General features: G+C 37.3%; 1 protein-coding gene across 7 annotated transcripts in view; it reads right to left on the bottom strand.

Moving 5' to 3' along the window:
* Positions 1-14879, bottom strand: part of BAZ2B (bromodomain adjacent to zinc finger domain 2B) — a 452863-nt gene that overhangs the window by 100444 nt on the left and 337540 nt on the right. For all 7 annotated transcript variants that reach the window (XM_066279494.1, XM_066279495.1, XM_066279497.1 and 4 more), the window contains 3 exons: positions 11987-12154; positions 10904-11097; positions 229-438 (listed from right to left, as the gene is read on the bottom strand). In XM_066279494.1, the coding sequence (XP_066135591.1) occupies positions 229-438; positions 10904-11097; positions 11987-12154 (572 nt within the window). The remainder of the gene's footprint in view (positions 1-228; positions 439-10903; positions 11098-11986; positions 12155-14879) is intronic.

The raw sequence follows: 14879 nt of genomic DNA, 5'->3' as shown, positions 1-14879 counted from the left end.
TCAGAAGAAAAAAGTATCCTAGCAACTTATGATAGATACATTAAGCTCACTAGAAATATGCTAAATGTTTTTTAAAAATGTTTCTCCATATCATATTCCCTCTTTTGCAAAAGTAAGAACTAAAGGCAGTGATTAAATTTAAACTTTATGGACTTGTAAAGTCAGAATAAACCAGTTAATCCCTAAATATGAATAATGTGTGGCTACTGCCAAAGGAGCTATTTATACCTGGTTGTTACTTTTCTGTTGTGCTTCACTCTCTGAATCAGAATCATCTTCTTCACTTTCTTCAATACTTTGATCTTCCTCCTCTTCATCATCATCTTCCTCGAGATCATCTGAATCACTACTACTAATGCCTTCACTTGAGGTGTCTGATGATGTCCCCGAATCACTATCACTGTTGCTAGAACTTTCCATAGCTTTCTTCCTTGGTTTCTGGATAAAGACAAGATTTTTACCAAGACTTTTTTTTTTTTGGAAAAAAATTCAAGTTTTAGTGAGGTATGCTCTTTTAATTTTCAACATCAAAATGTCTTTTTAAGAAATAGGAAAAGTCATCTGTTCTAAAGATAATTAGTCAACAAACTACTCAAATTAACTTATGTGACAGGAATTCTCCAATAAAATATACAAGCTATGACATGTATAGAGTATTGGAAACCTCAATACAAAGTATTATAAAATACAAAGAGTAATTTTAAAAATAATAATTCAAGTGATAAGAATTACATACATGAAGTTCTATACTTAACTGTAGTCTTCTTTCTTTATGCAGATAGTGAGTTAATAGCCAAATACATATACATGTCAAATACACCTTTCTTGGACTAAAATGATGCCTAAGGCAGAGTTCTTGCCTTCAAGATACTTATATCCTAGTGGTGTTGGTGGTGGTGTTGGTGTTGGTGGTGGTAGAGTGGGCAGATGATTAATATAAGAATAAATAACTCCATACAGTAATAATGCATAGAAAAGATAAAATAGGTAGGCAAAGGACTTATGGGCTGCTTTACTTAAGGTCAAAATTTTAATTATTTTCTATTTTCTATCATAAAAATAAATATATGAAAAAGAGATTAATTTATGAAATACTTAAGATTCTAAGGATGAAAGAAATCCAAAGTTGGTAGAAAGGTATATTAGGTGACATAAAAGGGAAGTTTGGGGCTTACAGAATAGGGAATAGTAGTGGATAAAAAGAGGAAAAATCATGAGATGAATTATACCTAAATAACTTTATAGCAATGGAAAGGTTAAAATTCTACCAATAGGAGAACTGAAAAGTGGTAATTTTGAAATTATAAAGTAATAAGATTGAGTACAATCCAAAGTTACTTAGGAACATTTCAATAGCATTTGCTGATAAGCAAAATAAAGAAAAAACATAGAAAAGGTAATACATTACTAAAGCAAGAATCCCAAAACCTATGTCTTAACAGAAACAGGGCCTTTCATGACTACCGGGATTGGGCAGTAAGACAATAATACACCTCTTCAGCACGTAGCCAGGTTTAAGCCATAGTTACAGATTGCAAATATATATGCTTTCTTTTGTGCCTTCTGAAATTTGATTCCAATGAAATAAAATGCATATAAGTGAGGAGAGTTACTCTTGCTGTTTTATTCTGCTTCCAACAGTCCTCTGTGTTAACTGCTCCAAACTAGCAACTGTAATGCTTCCTCCAGAGACATGCCTTCAATAAGCCACCTAATAGTTACTACCATTCCTGAACTATCTCCTCTGTCACAGTAAAATAGAGAGTGATGATAAGCCAAAGTAAACATTAAAGGAAAACAACAGTAATATAGTAATATTAAGCCTAACATTTGTTAGGGAAAGAGCTCTTTCCTTGCAACCAAAATCTGTTGGGGGTTTCTAAGCACCTATAGCAAGACTATGAAAATTATGATGAATCTAAACTGATGTTATCGCTTTTGTTTTTAGTAGGGACTAGCGATGAAAGGAAGAAATAAAGGAGCTGTAGTGATTTGGCAGGGAGAAATAAACTCCTATTCCAATGCCCAAGTAATCTGTGTAGTTTTTATTTAAACACTGCATGAAAAATGGAGCCTATACGCCTCAAGAATGGGGTCCAAAGGTGCAGAACATACAGCTATATGGTGTGTAATATTCACTTACAAACTTGTTGCAGCCAGCAGATTCCTGGGTCCCAATCCCAAATGGCCCACAGGGATCTGCATTAACAAGCCCTCAATGTGATTCTGAAGCAGGTGTTTTGTGTAGCATATTCTGAAAGTGTGTAAAAAGAGTCTGTGCTTTTATAAAGTAACAACTTTAGACCCCATTAAAAAAAACAAAAACAGATGTGAGCAGAAAAGTCCAGGTTATTAGAAAAAGAGAGAAAAATAAGTTCCAATATCACCAATTTCATCTCCTTAGTTGCTATTATTGTGTGTGTTTGTGTAGGTAGTTCTTTTCTATTCACACATAATTAAGTAGTATGTCTTTTTAATTCATTTAAATATTTTAAAAATGAGTCTTAGGTTAATCAAAAAGTGATCAAAGGAGCGCTTATTAATCCAGTGGCCCAATCCAATCTGGGAAAGCATTTCAGAACCCCCTCTTTGAACTTTCATTTCACTGTATACTTGTTTCTTCCAATAAAACTCAAACACATATAGGCCATTATGTACCAGGTCTAATTGCTCTAGTCTCGAGGGATGAAGGGGTGTGGCAAAGAGAGAGCAACTCTGTCCCAGTGGGATCTGGGTGTATAGAGAATCAATAAACAATATGAGTACTTTTAGAGATAAACACCATGAGTAAAACAGGACAACTGGATATATAATACATATATGCTGGGGGTAACGTGAAGATTTAGATGCAATCATCAGGTATGACCTTTCTGAACTAAGACCTAAATGAAGAACAAGGTAAGAACCCTTCAAGATGTAAAAGAGCAAAGGAAAAGGCTTTGATGTGTTCAGAAAATGGAGAACTCAACTAGACCAGCTATAATGGCACAGGGAACCAAGGGCATAGGAAATAGGGCAGGATGGACTGGCAGGGGTCTTATCATGCCAGGTTTTGTAGGCCATGGCAAGGATTTTATTCTAATTGAGATAGGAAACTACTGGAGGGAGTGATACCATGTGATGTTTTAAAACCAAGAAGACCACTTATGTTTTAAAAACATTGGCTGCTGCAGTTGTGGGAGGAAAGCCAAAGCACCGAGTGACTTTCTGTTCCCATCCCGAGTAAGTGAAGGTTGAGACCAAGCATATAGGACTAAAGGCAGTCGCGTCCCGAGAAGGCTCAAGGCCGTGATGCTCGGCCCTGCTGGAGCTTTCTCAGGTCAGGAATCAGAGGAATCAGACAGCAGATGGTGTGGTGTTATGTCTCAGAAAGGGCAAGAGAAATGTAATCAGTTTTGCAAAACTAAGTAATAAAATTGGACACTGTATTCTGCTTGTTAGTTTCTCACGCATGATGTCATGTTTCTGCTTAATAAATTGGATATCTGATCTCTCCAAGGCACCTCGGTCCTGGAGAGACTGGGGTCCCCCACCTGCAGTATTGTTGCTGCCTCATTCCTTTGCGCTCCTCATGAGACCTTGAATACTAACAACAGCAGTAACATTCATTTCTGTGGCAGCAGGAATGGAAATTATTCAACCTTGAATTGTTTTTTTTCTCAACAGGCTGTATGTTTGTGTATTTTAATTTGTGACTTACTATGTTTAATTTAAAATGTCTATCTTTATTCTAAATATGCATGCAGACTAAATGAGGAAATTGAACTTAATCAATGATTTCAATAAGCAGTACAATGCTATGACACCATACCCTGCAGGAGGGATTATCAAAATTACCTGAAGAACATTTTTTTTAAGCTACATAAGAAGGCTAATGAAGCAACTTTTTTTAAAAAGCCCTTAAAATTGAAAATTACTGGGTAAGAAAGTATAGAATCATGTTCTTTAGTGCCAGTGCCCTTCATCCTCACTTTACTTGAAAAACATACTACCAAAAATTCATAGCAGACCATGTATTATCTAAAGGTGCTCTTCTTCTAAAACCTTAAATTCTAGTACAGTACTCCTCTCTAATAGCCCATGTCTCTCTAGTGTTAATTCGATTTAGATGTCTATGAACATCACTACGCTACCTCAGAATCCATCTCTTTCTAGCATTGTAGAGGTACCTCTGTAATTTTTAATACTTGTTACTGGAACTACTTTTCACTTTAACGGTACTAATTTTGTTTAGGAATGTCAATCTAGATTCTTGAGCAGAACTAAGGACAGGGTCTGTTTCTTATCCATGCCGTTGATGTCTTTCTCAATGCCTTATACATTGCAGAAGTAGAAGATTTCAGATTTTGGCACTTCTTCTAAGAGGTAGGATAGTGTAAGATTTCTTGTTTTGTTTTTTTGTTAGATTTTTACTTACTCATTTTAGAGAGGGGAGAGAGAGAGAGAAGGGGGGAGGAGCAGGAAGCATCAACTCCCATATGTGCCTTGACCAGGCAAGCCCAGGGTTTCAAACCAGTGACCTCAGCATTCCAGGTCAACGTTTTTATCCACTGTGCCACCACAGGTCAGGCAGATAGTGTATGGTTTAAAAATATGGACATTCAGCCTTGGCCGGGTTGCTCACTGGATAAAGCACTGACCCAGCAAGCCAAAGGTCTCAGGTTCAATCCCCAGTCAGGGAATCAATGAGAAGCAATGAACAAGAGCACAATTAAATGGAACAACTAAGTGAAACAACGAGTTGATGCTTCTCTTTCTCTCAAATCAATGGAAAGAATTTTTCTAAAAATATGAACATTCAACTGTTAGAAATATATATAAAAATATATCCATGGCAGGATGTGTAGGATCTGTTCCAAAATATAATGGGAGTAAGGAATGGCTGGTGTTTCAGTCAGTATTTGGCAAGCAAAGAAGCTGGCAGCAGCGCAGACAGGCCCTCGGAGCTCACCCCAGTGGGAAGCCCTTGGAACAAGGGCAGAGCACACAAAGAGGACCAGGCAGAGAGACGCGGGTCAAGCAGGCCACAGAGGTAAACGTGGTACTCAATCCCTCTCACTACCACATCAAAATGACAACCACAGAACACCCATCCTTCAGAACAGCCTGAGCGCTCGCTGAACAGAAGTCCCACAGGTAGGGATGTAAGGAAGGAGCAGCGGCAGATTTAACGGCGGGCGCACTGGGTGCGCACTCTGGGCCCCCGACTTCTGAAGGGCCCCGCAAAACCCCAACTTTACACTTTTTTAATGACACCAAGTTTGGTTTCATATGTGCAATTTTAACATTAATGGTACATAATATTTTTTATTTACTTAAAAATATGGTTAACATGTATTTTTATTTTCCCTGTCTCTCTCTTTTTCTTTAAGGGACCCAATATTTTCTTCTGTGCCCGGGGCCTCAACCAACCTTAATCTACCTCTGGAAGAAGCCACATTGAGACTGGTAGGAGGGGTGGACACGCTGAACGGGCTGGTTCTACATCCACGTGTGGTGAATAAAAATCAAGCAGCACCCCAGCTGCAAAGGTTCCCCTTGAGGAGCAAGGGGTGCTAGCCCTATACCAGGCTCCCCAACCCAGGGTTCCAGTGCTGGGAACAGAAGTTCCCATAACTTCTGGCTGTAAAAAGCAACAGGGACTGTGGCTGTGTGATACAGATGGTTGCCAGAGTCCCAGGTGCTCCTCTTAAAGGGCCTGCACAGACTACACGGACCCATGCCTGAGCCCCAGTGCTGGCACAGCAACTCAGAAGGCTCCAGGGACGCATGAGAGGAACTGACCTGTCTGGAATCAGGATGAAAACTGGAGAGGCAGTTTTCTCCCAGACAGAAGAGCTGGCAGAGGCCACTGTTCCTTTGCTGAACCCTGCCCCCATAGAGCTAGCATCTAGGTGCCATATCTGAGTCTCCATCACCCCGGCATTCTCTGTTTGCCCTGCCCTACCTAACTTGTGGTCCCACCCAAGATGTTTTCAGTGGCTTTTCCATATGAATAACCTGTCTTGGCTCATGCTTCAGACTTTCCTAAATCTCCCAAACAAGCAGCATCTGGCCAACCCTTGCCCATGCTCCATACTTCTTGCTAAGTGACCCCTGGCTCGGCACTACCTGCAACAGGCCTTGGTTCACAACTTGGCCTCTCTTGGGCACCTCTAAGCCCAACACGAATAGCAGTCATATGCAGATCACTCTGCAGATCACTTTGTAGCTCATGCTGAGTGGCCCCAGCAGAACACAGGCAGGCAACTTCTGGGCAGTCCCAGAGCCGTAACACCTGGTAGATGGTTATCAGACCACATAGAAGCACCACCCAACCTCCTCCACAAGGGATACACTGAAGGAGCAAACTCAGTGCACACCAGAGTCCCACTGAAGTAAGTCCTGCTCCATGGGGTGGGTCCCTGCACAGCTGATCCTCCACAGTGGTCACAGCCAGTTTTTGCAGTGGCCTGGGGATAAATCCCTCCCACTGATGTGCCAACAGAAATCAAGGCTCAACTACAACACGAGGGTGTACACAGTCGGTACGGCAGTGGGGGCACTGTAAGCACCTGAAATGCCCAGCTCAGGTGAACAGGGAGGCTTTGCCACAGGACATCTAATACATTAGGCCACTCTACCAAGCCAGGGAAATGTAGCAGCTCTACCTAATACATAAAAACCAACACAGAGAGGATGCCAAAATGGGAAGACAAAGAAAAATGTCCCAAATGAAACAACAGAACAAAAGTGGAGAAAAAGAACTGTTGAACAAAATGGAGATAACCAATCTATGATACAGAGCTCAATGAATTTAGGGTAAGAGCAGATGAACTTAAAAAGAACTTCAGGCCCTGGCCGGTTGGCTCAGTGGTCGAGTGTCGGCCCAGCGTGTGGATGTCCCAGGTTTGATTCCTGGTCAGGGCACACAGAAGCACCCATTTGCTTCTCCAATCTTCCCCCTCTCCTTTTTCTCTCTCTTCCCCTCCCGCAACCAAGGCTCCACTGGAGCAAAGTTGGCCCAGGCACTGAGGATGGATCCATGGCTTCTGCCTCAGGTGCTAGAATAATGGCTCGCATTGCAATGGAACAATGCTCCAGACGGGCAGAGCATCACCCCCTAGCGGGCTTGCCGGTGGGTCCCGGTCGGGTGCATGTGGGATTCTGTCTCTCTGTCTCCCCACTTCTCACTTCAGAAAAATACAAAAATACAAAAAAAAAAAAAAAACTTCAACAGCACAAAACAGGATATGGAAACCATAAAAAAGAAGTAGTCAAAAATGAAAGAAACACTAACTGAAATAAAGAATAGCTTAGAATTAACAATAGCATAAAGGAAGCCAAGAATCAAAACAGCAATTTGGAATACATAGAAGCAAAAAACACTGATTCAGAACATCAAAAATGTCCAAAAAAAGAATCCAAAAAAATGAGGACAGTGTAAAGAGCCTTTGGGACAACTTCAAGTGTGCCGACATTTAAATCATGGGGGTGCCGGAAGGAAGAAAGTAGAGAACAAGAAATTGAAAACCTATTTGAAAAAATGACAGAAAACTTCCCTAAAAGTGAGTTACGTACAAGGGAGCTCCCATAAAACTATCAGCTGATTTCTCAACAGAAACTTTTCAAGCCAGAAAAGAGTGGCAAGAAATATTCAAAATGATGAAAAGCAAAGACCTACAACCAAGATTATTCTATCCAACAAAGCTATCTTAGAGTAGAAGGACAAGGAAAATTTGATAAAATAGTTACTTAGGATTAAAAACCAGAACCAGGGAGGCATGTTGTTCAGATTTAACGTTCAGATGAATGCTGCCTGGAGTCAGTGTCTACCCATATCCGTTCTTCCTGCCATGGTGTGTCAGCAGCTTCCCAGCCCCCTTGATAAATTGTCGCGATGGTAGAGAAAGTGATCTGTTCAGGATCACAAACTTTTGATGGTCTCTCCCCAGAAAACCAGGCCCTAAAAGTGGTTTTCATAAAATTTAGATGAGAAGACACCGCTCTATTTATTACCTTTCTTTCCAAAATGTTTGCAGTCGATGCTAAGGCTTTAACTCAGAATAAGCCAAGACTTCTCAATCAAGAAGAAATTATAAGTGGGACCAAAGTCATTGATAAGGGTGCACTTACTCAAAATTCTGGACATAATGTGTTCATTCATATAGGTGGAGGTATCTCAGCTTACTTGGTTGAATGAATGAAATCAAGATTCAATGGTAACCTACATTTAATAAAGTTGAAATGTCACAGCTTCCCTGGCATGATGTGGAAGAGGTTTATTTACAGTGACAAAAATATTAAGAGTGAGTGGATTTACCACATGCAATCTGCACAACTACCCTCATCTCATATGGCTTCTATGCCAAATGAAGTCTAGTCAGGAGGCAGAAATCACATTAGCAACTTGAATAGGAAAATATTATCACAAAGAATTATTAACTAGTAACAGAAGATGAACTACTAAGGGGAGAAAAGAAACCTTGAAAAATTCTGGAATAGGAAATGAATGGAATAGCCACTTCCTGTAGGGCTGAGGTATATTATTCTAAAATAAAGTTGGAAAACGGCCTCTGTCCTCCAACTGCTCATTACCTAAGGCTTAGCTTCACACTTTGTTCAAGACTGTGGCTATTGCCCACTGGATGGCAGAGAAGTTCACTGAAATATCACAGCTCCAGATGGAATGCCAGAAAAACTTTCTGGGAATCTCTTGGCTGGGGTGCTAGTAAAATTAGTTCGAAATCTCAGTGGTATTCCAGCTAAACTTACTACAGTGGTTTCCCCTTACCCACAGAGGATATGTTTCAACCTCTAGTGGATGACTGAAAATGCAGATAGTACTGAATCCTATATATACCATACACATACACACCAAGGATAAAGTTCAATTTATAAATTAGGCATACTAAGAGATTAACAATAATAATAAAGTGGAACAATTATAATATGTAAATGTGACCTCTCTCTCTCTATCCTTCCCTCCCCCCTTCACTCTCTCTAGTAATTTTTATACTTTTTAGTCCACACCTATTCGTGAATCTGTGTAACTACCCCTTACTTGTAATAAATGGCTCAGTGTCATTTGTTTCAGGGAATCCCTTGCTGAAGTCTTTGTACAGGCTCACTGTCTGGTACGACACATTGTTGTCAACTGGAACACGTTTTCTGTTCATGTCTTCCACCCACAAATTTAATATCTTTGCTATCTTTTTTTTAAGTGAGAGGATGTGAGATAGTTAGACAGACTCCCAAATGTACCCCAAATGGGATCCATTTGGCAACCCCTATCTGGGGCCGATGCTCAAATCAACTGAGCTATTTTTAACACTTGAGGCTGACACTCAGGCCAACTGGGTCATCATCAGTCCCCAGGGCCAACACTCAAACCAGTCAAGCCACTGGCTATGAGAGGAGAAGAGAATTAAGAATGGAAAGAGGAAGAGGAAGAGAAACAGATAGTTACTTCTCCTGTGTGCCCTAACCAGGAATCAAATGTGGGACATCTACAAGTTGGCTGACACTCTACCACTGAGCCAACTGGCCAGGACCATGTCTTTGCTATCTCACTTAAGCACTTAATACACACTATGGCCATAACTTTTGCAGTTTAAGGTGCAACAACAAAACTAGCACAAATTTCTTTTTCCTTCTTCACAAATTAACAAATTAAAAATTCTTTTATTGTGGATCTTTGTAACCGCAGGATAATTTGTTTCATGTCTTATGTCAAGAACTTTTACCTTTTCACTTAAAGGAAGCACTTTATAAGTTCTCTTTGGCATGTCCGAATTGCCAGCATCATTTTCCATGCACTTTGGGACAACTATTAAGTAAAACAAGGGCTACTTGAACACAAGCACTGTGAAACCATGACAGTCAATCTGATACTGAGATGGATACCCAGTGACTTAACAGGCAAGTAGTGTATACAGCCTGGGTAAGCTGGGCAAAGGGATAACTCACATCTTGGGTGGGATGAAGCAGGACAATGTGAGATTTCAACATGCTACTCAGAAAAGCACACAATTTAAACCTTATGAATTGTTTATTTCTGGGATTTTTCATATAATTTTTTCAGACAGCGGTTGACCAAAAGTAACTGAAACCACACAAAGTGAAACTATGTGCAGACAAGGAGGAAACACTGTAACAGCTGCCTGTTGGAATGCCAGTGAAAACTCCGGAGACGATGTGTACTACTGAGTCTTCTACACACAACTGGTAACCACAGTGTAAGAGGAGGAAGAAAACACTGGAACCAGGAACAAAAAACCACTTCCCCTTCCAGTGTTTCTCCAGGACCTCCTATTGACAAGATCTAGCATCGTGCCAAAAGGCAAGAAGTAAAAGGATGAATTTAGAACTGAGAGGCCTTACATTGATTACCTGTACAGTTGGGGATGTAACAAGATAAAATTAGCCATAAGGTAGTAACTATTGAACCTGAATAACTGGTATGCAAGATTATCATGCTATTCTGTCTGCTCTGTTTATTTGAAAATTTCTATAATAAAAGGTTTTTTATTTTGTTCCCCTAAAGCATGAGCTCTATCGTAAACCTGCCTGACCTCAAATCCTGACCAACTATTTTAGGGCTTTGTTTTCCCATGTGTAATAATAGTACCTACCTCATTAGGTGCACAGGGAGGACTAAAACAGATATTACATGCAAAGCAATTAGTATAGATCTGGTATGTTCTCAATAAATCTGAGATATTATTACTATTTTTATTACTTACTGGTGCTGGCAGTTTTAATTTTTAAGATACATAATATTAGTACCACACCATAAAAATAAACATCCACAAAAATGGAAGTTGATAATTCATAAAAAATTATTCCATAGATTCAGGTGGTTTGCCCTTTTGGTTGCTACATATAGATCCGTTAGAAATTTGTCCTTCAAAGATTAATTTACCTTATCCTTGATTTTGTCTGCTCTAGCATCCAATGGCTGGTTTTTGTTTTGATCCTGATTACATTTCCGATTTCCTCCACCTGAGCTTATACTTTTAGTCACCCCGACAGAACTGGAAGCGGTAGTGGATAGTACAGATGTGTTGATACCAGATACTGATGATGTACTGTTTCCATTTATTGACCCATTTACACCTTGAAAATAAAAATAAAGATGTTTATATAACAGAATGTATTTCACCATATAAAAGAATGAAGTAATACTATAGGCTATAGTGTGAATGATTCTCAAAAAAATAATGCTAAGTGAAAGAAGCCAAACACAAAAAGTCCCAAATGGCATGATTCGATCTATGAGAGGGTCACAATACATCAATCCTTCCGGGGGATGAAACCACATGGAGGTGATAGTTGTATAACAATGTGAATGCATGAAGTACCATTAAATTACTCACTTTAAAATGGTTAATTTTATGTTTATGTGATTTTTCACTTCAATTGTTAACACATTTAGAAAGATGATTAAATGCAAAAACACTCATCCTTTTAGAGCAAACTCCTCCAAATACTAACTCAAGTGAAAAGAAAGATAATAATAAACCATCTAAAACAGTATTATAATTTGCAAATGGTAGTCTAATACCGTTAACTCCAGAAATATTAAGAATCATTTAAAAGAAAAAAGGAATACTAGGTTATTAGTTTTAATAAACTTAATGCTTAACTACAGAAGAAGTGAAATATTACACTAGGTTACATAAAAAAAGCTACTGAGATACAGAGGAAAAGGCACATTTCGGAGTTAGAAGCTCTGGGTTCAAATTCTGACTAAACTACATTAATTTGAAAGCAACATTTTCTTGAATAACTTATTTAACCTTAGTTGCAAAAAATACTAAATGGTATTTAGCATTGGTTGCAAATGAGCATACTTCCAATCCTGAAGAGTAATTAGAAGAATTAAGCAAGACAGTGTGAAAGCATCTAGCACAACGCTCTATAAATGTTATTAAACTTGAATTCTACTGATAATAGGTATTGAAATGGAGGATTTTTAACACTTCATATACGTCAATATGGATACCTTTTTCAGGACCATTTCGATGACTCTTTCCTGAAGTCCTTGAATGGAATGAAGAAGAATCATGATTCTGGGCAGGAGGCGCAAACAGTGGTGGAATTCCCAGTAATGGTGGAAAGAAGGTTGCCCCCGTACGGGTATGAACATCTGTTGTTCGCCACCACTCTGTACCTCAGACAAACACCAAACAAACAAGCAAAGCAATTGAATTAACTTTCCAGTTAATGTAACAATGATCTTTTATATTTTATTCCTAAAATAGTTTGTTTCAATTTGGAACAGAATTGCTGAATTGCACATGGTTCTGATCATCTTTCTAATTGTAAGATTGTTAATCAGAAGTTGTACAATTGTCATTCCTCTCATTAAGATAGTATCTAAGAATCTTGACTCAGCAGTCTCTTTGAGTTCAAGTTAATAAAGAACAAAGGTAGTCTATGGTTTTAAAAATAAAATGGAAAACTTGGAATAGTAAAGAGTTATATGACTCTGCTGACTTATACCATAATTTTCTAAAACAGTAAAGAAACAAAGTATTTAATACTACACCAATCTATTTTAATACCTTAGAATTTAAGGTTACCATCTACAACCAATAACAAAAGTTTCCTCAAATTACATACAATATAGATCTGGCTCTGATAAACCAGGTTCTTTAAATAATAATACAAAGACTATTATAATCCAGTATACCTCAAATGCCTTATGGAAGAAAATGTTCTGTACTCAAATATAAACATAATGACAGCAAAATCAGAAAGCCTTTTTTTTTCTTTTCCTTTGTTCTTTTTTCTCTTTTGAAAAAGAGAAAATGAGAACAAAGAATGAGAAGTGCTCAAAGAAGATTTCAAAACACGTAAGTCACATTAAAATATAAAAGATGTATAAAGTTTCTGTCCTTAAAGGTAATGACAAAAGCTTAAATTCTGGTTATACTTTCTCTCATAAATTACAAATAACAACAATTGTTTTATCACTGCAAAATGACTAAGGGTAGAAAATCATCAAATGCAATTTAGATGTTCAAACTGTGGCTCTCAGTTAAAATTTTTTAAAAAGGAGAAAAGCCATATTTTATAGAATACATTTTTCAAGGGAGGGTAAAGACTAATATAAGATTTGAAAATAATACAAAGGAAGGTCTTGTATTGCCCCTTCTAAAATCTCAGAAACAATCTTTTCCAACTGAGTAACGGGCTAGATTACCAAATTAGTTATAACCGTTATATTTTTCATTGATTGTAACAACGAAGAAAATTAAAGGAAAAACCCACAAAAATATAGCATAGGAAAATTTCAATATTGTCAGTGTATTATATTATATGGTCTGTAAGGTTTTCTAGAAATATCACTTGTCATTTAAAATAAAATGAAAAGCAATGTGCACCTTCATTATCTAATGGCAAAACCTGTTTTATTGTTGTTGTTAAAAAGTGAAATGTTCATGGTGCTGCCATTCTGAAAGGTCTAAAAAACAGTATAAGCAGAAAACTGCAAAAGCTATTCTTCTGCACTGCAGGAAGGCGCTGCTAGTGAAATGACACCAATGTATATTCAGCAATGCCTGAATGATGGGAACTCAACCAAGAATAACTACACAAGAGAATTAATCATTTATCCACTGTTTAGATGAAAGAAGTGTATTTAGATAGGAAGAAAGACTGTGTATTTTGGGCTTTATCAGCACAGTTGGAATCTATTGTTATTTATAGGTTTGAAAATGAGGTTCCACATAGCTGACAAAAAGGCACTGAGGTTTTCCAAAGATATTTATTTAATATAGAGTCTATAATTAAAGCATTATAGTTGAATGTATGGACTTGGCAAACAACCAACAAAGTGGTGAAGTAATCAAAGTATAGTAAAATTCAAGTATTTTTTACATAAACTCAGAAAACACAAAAATGGAGTACTTTAGAATGTCAATGGTAAATAAGTACACAATAGGGACTAGAAAAAAAGAAGACAATTGGAAATGTGTGGAATAAATAAGCTGACACTACAGGTAAAACATCAAGTAAATAAGATGAACTGAATAAAAAGATAAAAATGGTAGGGCTTCTGACTACAAACTTTACAAATGTCTAATATTTCATAGAAATAATTTACTTTTGTTAAGTGAGAGCTTACTTATCTTCCAAATTGAAGAAAATAAAAAAAATTAGTTATTCACAAGCTAGCTTGTTTATAATGCGATATATACAGAATAAGAAATAAACCAGTACCTGATGAATTTCTAAATGTATTCAAAGGAAGTAACAATTTAGAAGCAATATTAATCATATTCAACTAAAAGATTCTAATATTTCAGAGTCTACACTAAATCTCAATTTAAATCTAGAAGATATAGTAGAATTTCAAAATCTTTCATACTTGAGAGAGCCAAATACTTCATAAAATCCATGGTAATATAATATAAAAATATAATAACCAAAAATTATGATATTTTTAAAGAAATTACCATGAAATACAATTTCAGTATTAAATATAATTTTATTATCCTTAAGGTCCATTAAATATTGCATCTGATGATTTAACCATATGAAATGCAGATTAATTTACATGTCCGTAAAATCTAAAATTATAGTCTTAATCATTTAAAATTTCTAGTAATTTCTTCAGTGTGTGTCATTATTTATTTATTAGGTGATTAAAAAAAATTTGGCATTTTGATTACCCTTTTGAATAAAGCCAACTATAGAGAATTAAATTTGTTATTATACCAAACCTACAACTTAAATTAAGTCCTCTACAAGTAGGTATAGTTTCTGTTCATTTGGAAAAATAGTATGCTTCTATAGTCATACTTTTATCACTAGCAACTGTGTCTTATAAATGTTTATCCATCTCCTAAAAACTATTAACAACATGTACTATGTTAGTGTATTTCTCAGTG

Source organism: Saccopteryx bilineata, chromosome 5 (genome assembly GCF_036850765.1).
Source record: "Saccopteryx bilineata isolate mSacBil1 chromosome 5, mSacBil1_pri_phased_curated, whole genome shotgun sequence".
Classification (NCBI taxonomy): Eukaryota; Metazoa; Chordata; class Mammalia; order Chiroptera; family Emballonuridae; genus Saccopteryx; species Saccopteryx bilineata.
This window is presented reverse-complemented; position numbering and strand designations above follow the sequence as displayed.